General features: G+C 41.7%; 1 protein-coding gene across 2 annotated transcripts in view; it reads right to left on the reverse strand.

Annotated features, from left to right (window-relative positions):
- Nucleotides 1-934: 934 nt before the first annotated feature.
- The window catches only part of gmeb2 (glucocorticoid modulatory element binding protein 2), a 28,296-nt gene continuing 15,708 nt past the window's right edge, over nucleotides 935-13,522 (reverse strand). For both annotated transcript variants that reach the window (XM_033630066.2, XM_033630064.2), the window contains exons 6-10: nucleotides 10,848-11,005; nucleotides 8,590-8,658; nucleotides 8,344-8,481; nucleotides 5,130-5,252; nucleotides 935-1,948 (exon numbers count right to left, since the gene is read on the reverse strand). In XM_033630066.2, the coding sequence (XP_033485957.2) occupies nucleotides 1,323-1,948; nucleotides 5,130-5,252; nucleotides 8,344-8,481; nucleotides 8,590-8,658; nucleotides 10,848-11,005 (1,114 nt within the window). In that variant the 3' untranslated portion in view covers nucleotides 935-1,322. The remainder of the gene's footprint in view (nucleotides 1,949-5,129; nucleotides 5,253-8,343; nucleotides 8,482-8,589; nucleotides 8,659-10,847; nucleotides 11,006-13,522) is intronic.

The following is a 13,522-nucleotide window of genomic DNA, read 5'->3' on the forward strand; positions in this document are numbered from 1 at the left end:
CGCTGATGAATGCAAGTAGGATACAATGTGGTCAGGATACAGTGCAGGTCCTTAAGTTCATTTGTCCTTTCGTCCATCTTTCATATTTTTGTTTAAATATAATACATTTCCACATGATTCTCTTACCAAGACTACTTCTTATTTAGTTGTAGTCTTGTTTTCGTCATGAAAATAGGTCATTAACAAATATTTATCGTCTTAGTTTTTCATTACAATTATTAGAACACACATACACACGAGCAGCAGGGAAATACTGCATTAGGTAGCAGCGCTGTGTGACTTATGCGCTGATTAAGTGGTGCGTGATTGATTTGCCTGACATCGATTGATTTAGTTTCAGCACCATGGTAGTGAGCGGCTCCCGTTAAGAGCTTCTTAAAGAGCTATCTTAAGAGCGGTCCTAAGAAGGGCATTAAAAACGCATCTGGGAAACACTCGTATCTTAGCGACCCTTCTTAGCCAACACATTCTTAACTGTACTTAACCACACATATTATCCCTGCACAATCTCACCTGTAGCATTTCATTTACTCACTGTCATTTTGTATTTAAAGACCGTTTCTGCGACTTCTTTGTGTTTCCACCATTTTCTCCTCTGCTTAGGAAACTCTTAAGCCTCTTAAAAGTCCTCCTTCCTGCTCCTAACAGTTTTTCCCCTTAGGAGCTCTCTTAAGGTCTAAGATGCTCTGTGAATAACTTTTATCTTTACAAGGACCTAGTCTTAACTTTAAGGGGAAATTCTAAGAAGACGTCACAATGCTAAGGATTTTCTTAGAATTCTGTCACTAGGATCAACTCTTAGCACTAGGAGGCTTTGTGAATACAGCATTTTCCCACCTGCAAAACACTTTCTGTGTGATCTGGGCTTTAGAATGTGTATCCACGTCAGTTCCTCACTGACATGTGTCAGTGTTGAAAATATGTAAACATACAGTTTGTTCTTAAAACTGAGCATTTATTACCAAACTGAACAATACTGATTTTTTTCCAGCCTATATGGTGTGAATCCCTACAGACACTGCTGTATCAAATATATTTGTTACAAATACATATTTACAGTAAAATCACTACTGACATACACACTCCTCACACCAGATGCCACTCTAATATAAATTTAGCTATCTTGAAAGTTGAAGGACATCTACACAGAAGGCTGGTGTGTCTTCTTAAATGACAAATGAAAAACACTGCATCGAATTATCTGTACAGGTCAAAATGTGGACCAGCCCTCAGCCGCCACAGGGAGTGCACACTCAATCCAGGGTCCACAATGAAGGCAATTACTAGCAGGGAGACAGGGGAGAGAACAGCTGTCCTGTGTCTTACTGCTGCTTAGCCGGCTGCTCCCCGTCTTCCTCTCTAACCTGCTTTGGCTGACTTTCATCATCACCATCAGCCTGGCCTTCCTCCTGTGAATCATCTGTGGCAGTTGCCGTGGCATCCACCACACTGATGCTGCCAATCTGTTGTTGGACGGCACTTTGTGCGGTGGCCAAGCTCTGCAGCGTGGTCGGCAGTGTCACTAGCTGGAACTGAGGGCCTACCACCTTAACAAAGGCGGTGGAGGCTGCCGAGCCACCAGCCGCACCCTCCTGACCTGCCGCCGTGGACAGCACAGTCAGGTTAGAGGCATCGGCCGCCAGCTCTGACCCAGAGAGAGAGGAGGTCAGGAGGGTGTACCCACCCAGGTTTGTGCCAGAAGGGGCTCCAGCCACGGTCAGCACCTTACCCAGCGGCAGGCCGGTCAGCTGGTTGAGAGGCAAAGTGATCTGGGCAGGGGCTGTATTTACCGAGGCCGGGCCAGAAACAGCGCGGGTCAGCCGGGGACGCTTGAGCACGGGGGGTGCAGGGACTGGGGTGAGGGTCATTAGGACGTTGTTGAGGTGCTGGGATTTGCTCTTCAGCTCCTTGGCTCGCTTCCTGTGTTCGTCACACTGCTGCTCCAGAGCTGCAGGAGGAGGTGACACATCATTAATGTATGAACACACACGACATTTGTATTTGTATGTTTTTTAAATGTCCTTTTATATTGAATTGGCTTATTGGCCTGTTTAAGTTATTATTATTAATATTATTATTATTATATTACTATTAACCCTTTAAAGGGACAGTTTAGTTTTTTTGAAGTGGGGCTGTATGGGGTACTTATCTATAGACAGTTTATTACATACACTAGATGTCAGTCAGCACACCTCCAGTTTGGAGAAGCAGACTTGAGTCTGACATAAAAGCTAAGCAATGTGCTGTTGTGGAGGGGTCAGCAACAAAATGAATTTTAGCCACCAAAGAAATCAATATGAGTCAAAGTGTATGTTATACTGAGAGTATTTTCACTACTTCATCTCACCGTCAGATAGTGGTTTTTTAATTGAAAAATTGAAGCCATTATATCATTCTCTTCAAAGCCAGACTCCTCTGAGAAGAACTAATTTTAGTTTGCTGAGCACAGGAGCCGCTGGTCTATTGCTGCCTCAAACAGTTATTTTCTTTGTGTTATTGCATGACTTTGGCGTTTAAAAGGCTTAGTTCGGATTCACCAAAGTCACACAATGACATGAACTGACTAACTGATAGAAGCAGGACTCAACCAGCAGCTCCTGTGTTCACAGAGCTAAAATTACAGTTGCTCTCAAAGGAGTCTGGCTTTGATGAAAACATAGACGGGAACTGAAGCTGTTAGCAGCTTCCCACCAGAGCAGGCTTTCTGACGGAAAGGTAAAACAGTGAAAATACTTTCAATATAGTGCACACTACGAATGCATGACATTGGATTTTTTGCCAATACCCAATATACCGATATATAACAACTCATTTGGTCTATAATCGACACTGGTATCAACTATATCCATTTTTTTCCACACTCAATTTTAGTTATTATGTAGTCTCTTCGGTAGTGGAATTAATTAATTCTGTAGTGAAATTCAATGTATGCAATATTCACTCATTGTGCAAAATAAAAAAAAAGCATGTTGGCTGATTCTGATAGTTCATTATAAAGCCGATATTGGCTAATACTGATAACGTGCCGATATTATTGTGCATCTCTAGCATACATCTCAACTGATATTGATTGGGGATATTTCTCTGGGCATTTTAGCCTATAATTGACAGGACAGGGGAGTGTGAAAGGGGGAGAGAGAGTGGGGGAGTGACAAGCAGCAAAGGGCCACGAGCTGGAATCAAACCCGGGCCGCTGCGGCAACAGCCTTGTACATGGGGCCACCGACGCCCTGATATTGATTTTTTTAGGTGGCTAAAATTCATTTTGTTGCTGACCCCTCCTCAGCAGTACATTGATCAGCTTCCATATCAGACTCCAGCCTGCTTCTCCAAACTGGAAGCGTGCTGACTGACATCTAGTGTAGGTAATATACTGTTTATGGATAATTACTCCATACAACCCCACTTCAAAAAAACTGAACTATCCCTTTAATACAGAATGCAGGGTCATTTCTCTCGCCAAGGCCTATTGATATATGTAGTACATTTAATACTCCAAAGTGGCAGCCCAAAGTGCTTTAAAGATTACACAGGTAAAAGCACAAGAAACATATGATGAAAACAATAAAAGCAAACAGGTAAACACACAGAGTAAAACAGTAAAAACAATACACAGTGTAAAAACAACAAATCTGATTTCAAAGAAAATGAGTTAAAAGCAACAGTAAACAGGTAAGTCTTTAAGCTGGGGTTTGAAAGTGGTCAGCATTGTCTCAAGTTCTCCTGGAAATTTGTTCCACATTTGAGCAGCACAGAGGCTGAAAGCAGCTTCACCATGTTTAGTTTTAGCCCTGTTTCCACCAAACACTTGCAGTATGGTACCTTTGGAATCAAAGTAACCCTTCAGACATGGCATCTAGGCCCTTGGTCTGTTTAGCGTTTCCACCACAAACAGTACTCTTAAATGTGGGCGGGGTTATTGTCATTCACTGCTCCATCCAGCACTCACTGTATTTCCTCATTTTCAGAACAAAATAGAACAAACAAGTGAGAGTCTCTCTCCATGAGATATTTAAAAATAAATGGTGGAATGGAGCTGTTCCTTACCGTCCCCATTTTTGGTCACCCCTCTGTTGGGGTACCTGGCACACAGATATGGTAATAAAGGTGGAGCTGTGAACACTTCAGTCCGTTAATCGGTTCATACCTCTGTTCATACCATGGCAAGTCTTACTTGGTAAAGTATAACTATAAAATGAAAGGATGTTTTGCTGCCTCTCACAGCAGCTGTAGACTGAGAAAAAACTGGGCCAACTGCCGGCAACTTTTAAAGTGGAAGGTTTGCTTGTAATGTTACTCAATGCATGAGCTGAAGACATGAATCCATCAGCACACAGAAATTTCAATATGACAACTTTGACTATTTCGTTAGATTTTATTGTCTCTCTTGGATGACATACACTTTAAGTAATGAATGGATCTTCAAGCATTTCCTGTGACACTAAACACTAATCCCCTGTGCTTGCCTGAGAAAGACTAAATGCACAAACCTGCGTTTTTTACACATCCCATGGAGAGAGAGACTCTCACTGCAGCCTGTTCTGTTTTGTTTTGAAAATGTTGGCATGCAACCCTGTTCTGTGGACAAAAAATGTGCAGACTTCCCTCTGTGTCACCAGTGTTTAGGAAATACAGCGAGTGCTGGACGGAGCAGCAAATGATAATAACCCCGCCCACATTTAAGAGTACGGTTTGTGGTGGAAACGCTAAATGGATCTAGGGTCTAGGTATCATGTCTGAGGGGTTACTTTGGTTCCAAAGTTAACATACCGAAAGTGCTCGGTGGAAACAGGGCTAAAAGGTCTGTGAGGTTCATACTGGGTCAGGAGATGTGACAAATTATCTTAGATCTGTATCAATCAGTGATTTTTGGATAAGCAGCAGAGTTTTGAAGTTGACTCTGAAACTGGTAGCCAATGCAGTGATCCAAGAACTGGAGTATATGCTGAGCCTTTCATATTACAACCCTGGCAGCAGCATTCTGAATCAGCTGAAGCTCTCTGATTGGTGCCTTAGACAGACCTGGGAACAGTCGATTGCATTCTCAGAGCTTCAGAGATGATTTAAGACTCAAAGACACATGATTCCATCCTGAGTGTAATATCTCTGTTGAGAATTCTTGTACTGACCAGCGAGGCTGCGAGTGTACTGCTCTCTGTAACGGTCCATCTGGCTCTTATGACTGGCCAGGACCTTCTTCACTAGGTCCAGCATCCCAAAGTTCTGTACTATATTGTTGAGCAAAACAGCATCTGGAAAAAACAACAAACAGTTAATGTTCAATTCAATGTTCAGTGGGACACAAACATGTTAAACATAAAATGGGAATTCAACAGATTTTACACATCAGCTGTTTCCAACTGTTGTGGAGAACTACCGCATATGTGAGAAAGCAGTTGTAGGAGCCAAAATAATTGAGCGAGTGTCCAAAGTTTTTTAAAATGGGGGCCAGAAACAAGAAAAAAAACGCATTATATGGGTCATTAAAACAATTAAAAAAGACACACAAATGCCAACTGTTTCATCTTTAAGTGTAAAAAGTATTCAACTATCCACTGCTCTTGAAAGCGACAGCCCTTGGTCTTGGCTTAATGCTTCTTTGCTGTGGTCAGGTTTGCCAACCTAGCAGGAAATCTCTTGTGTTTGGTAACTTTTCATCTGTCTATGAAAACACACTAGATTTGCCTGTGTGATTCCTACTTGATGTATGTCTGCAAAATGTACGATTGTCCTGCCATCATAAGGTGAATGAAAAAAAAATGCAAAGTGATCTCACTTGATTAACCAATATTGTGTTAAACATGAAGTATCTTTTGAAAGACCAGCAGCGGGCCATTTATAATCTGTCTGAGGGCACCAGTTGGACCCCAGACCACATTTTAGACATGACTGCTCTAACCCCTTTCTGTTGTTCAAGTTTCCCCATCCAGTGGCAGTGATGGATGGGGATAAAGGCCAAAGGAGGCTGCCTGGAAGATGCTGTCCTTGACCTCACATCCTCAAGGCCATCTGCAGAGACTGTCCCTGCTTTTTTTTTTTAAATAGAATCCTTAGTTTATCTTTATAAACCTTATTTACAGTTAAATTTTTACCTTCTGAGCACTGTATTAACTTTTTTTTTTGGATTGTTACAAGTTTAACAGATTTTTGCTAAGCCACCACAGTGGTTATATACAGTAACCAATAACACACTCTATCTCTCTTTACTAGGATCTCCTCTGTGCTCCTCCCTCTGCTGAGGTGACTCACTGTCTGCAGGTATGGCTACCTCTGATCAATTTTAAGATGTGTGGTAAACTAAGCTAAACAGTACCAAAAGACAGCTTTTGTTTTAGCTTGTTTTTAACAATTTGCTATTAGCTGTGCTATTTAACATATCCTGGGCACTTTGTAAAGATTGGACAAACAGTGTCTGATTTATAGTTTGATTTGTGTTATGCCACAAACATTTTTTGTATTTGTAGTGCCCCTTAATGGTGGATTTAAATGAACCTTTCAGGGTATGTTCCGAGTACTTATGTGGACATTTCTTGCAAGTTTTATTATGATTAGACCAGTGGTTGTGGAGTTGAGCAATTCCCCTTTTAAAGTTCATTCGACAATATCTTCAAAACGCAATGAGATATTAACAAGTGTTTGGTAACTTTTATAAAGCTTTGTTCGGTGATGATCTCCAGAAAACATGTTTTTTGACAGTTTAAGAGGGTATGTCAAAAATGTGCTGTTTTTTTTTTTTTTAATTCAAAATGTTAAAAAATCCAGTCAGTCAGCCCCTAATGGTTGTTGAGGCTTTTCTGTTGAGCACATTGAGTCTGACAAGTGTGTCACATTTCAAGTCAATCCAACTTACTTTCGGCGTAGAAGTTATGACTGTTCGAAGTTGACCTTTAATTATAGAGCCCTCATCAGGCTGACCCCAGTCAGCACTGGCACACAACTTCCAATCATTGGTGAAGATTCAATGTGTCTACAATGTACCATCTCACAGGAATTTGTGAGAACATTTCTGGAGAAAAATAATTAATCAGCACAAAAACGACAAGGTTTCAGCCCCTCAGGCTTGAACCTCTAATTAGAGACAACAATTACCCCTTTTTGACAGTCATGGGCTGGCTTGGTTTGGTTCGGCCCATCAGCCCAGCACAACAGGGATTTGCATTTTCATTCCAACAGGGCTACAACAGGAAGGTGTTTCTAAAATTGATGACGGCTTGTCTTGAGTGATGATGTTTAAAAGCAGCAGGCTGATTCAAGGCTGAAGTCCCCTGTTAAAAGTTTAGCTGTTGGAGGTGAGCTGTTTGCAGAGGTGCAGTAAGAGCCTGTTGTCTGCAGCTCTGCATCTAACATCTCACTGTGGCTGTTGCTGCTTTTACTTTTTCTCCCTGCAGCCTAAGTAGACTTGCCTTTGTTGAGGAGAAGCTGCAAACAAAGTTCTGCAAATTCAGTGATAAACACATTTCATTTCCTGTAGATTCTTCACAGTAGAAGTCCCCCATTATTTAGTTATGTAAAAACTTTTATTGTGAAGCAGCAAAAAAAGGAAATGCTGAGTTTTCGAGCAGCAACTTCACACAACTTCTAATACAGCTGATAGTGAACATGAAACAGTAAAATAAAGCAGATATCTAAAGTAAAAACAGGACGCAGGAGAGAAACTAAACTCCAAACCACAAGGATTCAGTTAGACACTACAAGAGTACTAAGAGTTGAGCACACAGAAACTTTTAAAAAACACCTTTCTCTCTGGTCTCCTGCAGACAGAGACAAGTTCAGAGTTGCAACACACCCAGCTTGTTTAAGGGGGAGAAGCAGGGTCATCCAGGGGTTGGCTCTGGTCAACGAGAGGTCATCGCTACCCACTTGAGGGTGGGCAGCCCTGCTTTTAGACCTACTCTGGAGAAGGTCAATCTCTGACACAGCTCGGCTTGGCATGGCGCGTCTTAACTGATAATAGAAATGAAAATCAGCGTGGCATGGCTTGACTCGGCGTGGCCAAGAGTGACAGTGGAAAAGGCCCAGTACTGTGGTTTGTGACCAGCACACCTTCAACAAGTCATCAAGGTAAACTACTTAGTGCAGTGGAAAAACCCACTGTGACACTGTGTGACTGCTCGCTGCTGTTCACAGTACAGCTCTCTGCACGAGGGAAGTGTTCAAGCTGTAACGGTGAGATGAGTTGCTTGTTTAGTATTGGTTGGATGGAGTTTGTATGTTCTCCTTGCGTTCCTGCTCCCATTCCTTGATGTTAATTTCAGCTGCAGTTCTCCAGTTTGTTGTTGTAGATACATGGCCAACTCCTGCTTGTGTGTGTGTGTGTGTGTGTGTGTGTGTATGCCTACTAACCTTTGACTTGAAGTGGAGGGTCACACACTCTCTCCTGCAAACCCTTCAGCACCTCCTGCAGCTCCTTCTGGAAGTCCTCCATCACCTCCTCCAGCAGTCCAACCTCCTTCACCGCTCGCCAGAATGCCACAGAGTCCTCTGGACACAGACACAGACACAGACACACTATATATCATAAAGAATAATACAGTCCGTAAACCATTTCACTCAACACGATGGTGAATGTATAAGCACGTCTTTGATCACCTCCGATGGCTGTGACCCACTCTGAAGTTTCTTCTGTCACCTCTGGAAACGAGGCTGCTGCTCCATTCACTACAAGACAAACAGTAAACATCACTAAACCACATTACTAGATTGAAGCCCTGTTTCCACCAAGTAGCCCGATTCAGTTCAGTTTGATTTTATTCCGTTTTTTCCCATCCACTGTGAAAAGTTGTGGATGGTACCAATGGAACCGTTCAAAATGGCCCCATTTTTGGTCACCCCTCTGTTGGGGTACCTAGCACACAGATGTGGTACTAAAAGGTGGAGCTGTGAACACTGCAGTCTGTTGATTGGTCAATAAAGAACAGTCACTTTTACTCAGGACTGAGTTGTGGCTGGTTTCATTAGAAAATGAAAAAGATGTTTTCTTATATTTTATTTTTAGAGAGAAAAAAAAAAAGCATCATGGAGTGTCATTCATGCACTACACTACTATACAGCAATGCTAAACCCCTGAGCTTGCCTGAGAAGGACTAAATGCCCACAAACCCACTATTTTTAAACATCCCATGGAGAGAGAGACTCTCACTGCAGCCTGTTCTATTTTGTTCTGAAAATGTTGGCATGCAACCCTGTTCTGTGGACGATAAACGAGGTGCAGACTTCCCTCTGTGTCACCGGTGATGAGGAAATACAGCGAGTGCTGGACAGAGCAGTGAGTGACGACAACCCCACCCACATTTAAGAGTACTGTTTGTGGTGGAAACGCTAAACCAGCTGTTACCAACTGGTCCAGCCACGGGTCCAAATTTGTCCTCAGTCATTAGTTCAAGGTCCACACAGTTTAATACATTTAGCGTCACACTTGCGTTTGGCCATGTCATCAAGCTAGTTTGCTGTCGCTGTTAAGTAGCTATCTGTTATTCATTCACACTACAGCAGAAAACAGCACTTCAAAATAAAGTGTGTGGGTTTTTTTTTTTTTTTTTTTTACAAACTTGACACATTTGCGAGTCACTTGCGGCCCATTCAGAATAGACCTGTGACCCACCAGTTGGGAACCATTGCGCTGAACTGATCCAGGGTCTACGTACATGTCCATAGGGGTTACTTTTGGTTCTAATGGTACTATACCAACAGTTTTTGATGGAAACAGGGCTTTAAACTCTGACAGTTTGTCTTGATCTGTTGCTGTATTCATTCTGGTTTACAATGCAGATTTTGAATATGCTTCAGAAGTTTTATGGCATAAAATAACACTGCAATATTTTGAGACTATATCACAATACACAATTATAGATATTGCGATACTTTGAAATCCACTCCAAAGTACTGTAGACTACTAAAACACTATTAATTAATTAATTAATTTACAATTAAGTTAAATAAAGTAGCTACTGTCCTAAGAAAGTTAAACACAATACCACTGAAACAAAGTTAAATAAAATACTGATAAAACTGATTTAGAAAAAATACTGTTATAATAAAGTTCATTATTATTATTATTATTATTATTATTATTATTATTATTATTATTATTATTGTTATAATAATTAAATAAAGAAAAGTGAAACTACTGGTGCTTTTATTTTGGAGCACCCGGCTCATATCAGACCAGAAGTGTTGATGTTTTTGCTGTGAACTTGAAGCTTCCAGTCAACAGTTGCTGTTAGCAGTTAACACAAAGTTAAACTGTTGCTGCTCCAACTTTAAACATGTGGTTTCATTCACTGTGAGCTGGAAACAAACTAACAGCTCTCCAGCTCATATATTAACAATATTTGCAGGTTGCACTGTGCTCCTTGGTCATAAAATGTGACTAAATTGTAGCATTGTGGAGCCCTGCAGATGAAATACACACCTCGCCTGCTATCGCGTAGGAGAAAGTGATCTGGATGGGTGGAGGAGTGTGTGTGACGCATCATGTTTGTGAGTCTTTCTTTTTGTTTGTATGTGTCTGTGAGAGGGGGAGAGCCACAGGAGAGAGTGAGAGAACCTAAACTCCAAAGCGAGTCTCATTTTAGTGGCTTAAAAAAAACAACAACCTGTGACCTTTTATACTCAATGTTCGTGATATGATCATTTTATACATCGCTTGTGGAACAAGCCATGATACATTGCGCATATTCAATATATTGCAAATCCCTAATATATACCCTCTATTAATACCAGGTGGCCCCATATATCAGCAGGTATACCAGTGTAACCATTAGTTAGTGAAGCATCCCGTAACAGATCCAGCACTGTGATCAAAATGAGGCCTGAACTAGTACGGTGGCTGAGGCTGCGGAACTTACAATCAGCTGATGAGGGCGTCGCAGGAACCAGTTCAGTGGACTGATCACTGCTGATGGACACTTTGGTTCCCACAAGGTCTATCTTAGTGCTGCGGCATGTGTTGGAGCAGACTTTTGTATGCTGGTAGAAGTCCAGTTCACCTGAGTCCATGATCTTCCTGTGAAATGAAATATGATAAAAGGCACAACATCAGAATACACTACTTTATGTTTACTGACCGCCATGTCTGACGGAACAGTGTCATCCTGAGGCACACCAACCACTGAGAGGAAGGAAGAGATGGAAACAAATATGTTTGTGAAATTATAAAATAAGTCATCTATCACTCATTCTTGAGATTTGGGTGAAAACTTTATTTTGGTGGGTTTCTGATTTTTACTCTTCAGTTATGCTGGGAAATATATTCTAAAAACAATACAATATACACAATATATTTTTCTTATTTTATTGTTATTGAAATTGAAACCAAGCAAATCCAGGAGCATATCCATCGAGGAGAATTCGTAAACCAGAGATTTCACATCAATGACACAATCATTCCGATGGTGTCAGAGCAGCCAGTCAAGAGCTTAGGGCAGTCGTACAACGTGCACCTCAGAGACTAAGACCCGGACAGTCTACAGCGCGGATGAGCTCAAGTTAACTTGTACTAATTCAATTCATTCACTAATTCATCTTCACAAAAGACAGCGGCTGCAAGCTTGTTTTAATTTAATGTCTAAATAATTACATTTGAGAGGCAAACATGAAGCATATTGTGAATACTTACATACACCATCAACCAGAGACTGACATTAAGGAGAGGAGCAGCGATCAGCATGTACCCCAGCTGACCAACACACACTGCAGCATTAACCAAATTATCACACCTCTGTGGGGAAGAAATTAACCCTCTGCTCAGTCAGTTTTACATTAAAAACCCTGTTCCTGGCCTGCACAGTTTCTTGTCTTTCACCGGCGCTAACGAAGAGAGAGGCTGCTCGCAGCTCCTCTACTGGCATAACGTAAATAATAACATAGCAGCAGCGGCGGAGCACTCCACCTCCCCCTCATGTTATTCTCATACATACACAGGAGACTGTAAGGTGCTTTTAAATCAATTCATGAATTTATCAATGCAGTTAACTTTTTAAAATAAAAAGGATGTGGACCATTTATTATTGAATAGAACATGGATTGCATACTGTTTCAGGGGACATATTACAGTAGGCTATGCAAACACTGGGCCCTACGCAGGCGTGTGTTTATTCCATATATATGTATATCCCACAATGGACAAACATGAGCATCAGCAGATGGATACAATCTAACTGGCACCCCCTGGTTCAAAAGTGAGGGTATGGAGGTAGGTTGAAGGGGAAAGGGACCTGGACAAGAGCCACACTGTATGCAAGTAAAATAATCTGTTTATTTAATTATGGATCACCAAAAGTACAGTATGCTATATTTTAAAAGAAAGAGAAAAATAAATTGTGTGCTGAAATTAAACTTTATGATGCATTGTGATGCATCAATAATAGTTTTATTATCAAATCATTACCCTCTGACTCGTAATCGAATCGAATTGTGAGGTGCCTGGAGATTCCCACCCCTGTCCCTCCTCCTATGCCTGGACTATGAAACACCACTCCCTTCATAAGAGCAGGATAGCCCCCCGTGTAAAACCATCTGCAAGAGTGTAAACATCTCTCCTGGATACTACCCGGGACTGAAAAATGCAGCTTTCCACCAGAGTTTGCTACAACTAATCTCAGGCTGGACCTGATCTTGTGGTCAACCTCAAATAAGTCCTTGTACATTGTGGAACTAACAGTACCATGGGAAGCTGCAGTTGGGGCAGCTTATGAACGCAAAAGCCTGAAGTACACAGACCCAGCAGCTGAGGCAGAACAACGTGGCTGGCATACCCAGGTGCTCCCTGTAAGTTGTTGGGTGTAGAGGATTTGTAAAAATGAAAAAAGCCCGCACATTGCAGGGCTCCTATTTAGCGAGATTTATTTCACCTAGTAGTGACGACGTGACTCGTCAGACGACGTGACTTGTCACTACTAGGTGAAATAAATCTCACTAAATAGGAGCCCTGCAATGTGCAGGCTTTTTTCCATTTTTTCAGTTTCAGACATTTCATTTTTTCAGTTTCAGACATTTTTGGCTCAGCACCTGCACGTTTTTGTTTGTGGATGTGCGTGTTTTTGCATTGCTTTGTAGAGGATTTGTAGCCACATCATCAACCAGGCTTCTGAAGAGTATGGGGGTTTGAGGACAGGCCTTCTGACAAGTCATCAAGTCACTATCAGAGCCTGCTGAGCGAAGCAGCAATTGGCTTTGGATGAAGAGGAAGGACCCAAACTGGTCCAACATGAGGGGTAAAGGCGGAGGGGGTGCATCTGAGATGCCAGGTGGCCCCTGAGCCCTCTGGAGGTGTTGCAGGCCTATCAACGCAACACCAATGAAGGAGGGTGCCCACCTGATGACCCCAGTGAAGTGATTACCCCTCTCCCACTCAAGACACCAGGTAAGAGCTGATTACTCTTAGGAATTCTAACAGCAAGTCCTATTAGCTCAACTTATAGTTCAATAAAATTAAAATTAAAAATATTGTAAAATGCATACTGAAGTTTCTATGTTCCTATGACATAGAATTAAATGCTTAAACAACAATAAACTTACATTA

Source organism: Epinephelus lanceolatus, chromosome 8 (assembly GCF_041903045.1).
Source record: "Epinephelus lanceolatus isolate andai-2023 chromosome 8, ASM4190304v1, whole genome shotgun sequence".
Classification (NCBI taxonomy): Eukaryota; Metazoa; Chordata; class Actinopteri; order Perciformes; family Serranidae; genus Epinephelus; species Epinephelus lanceolatus.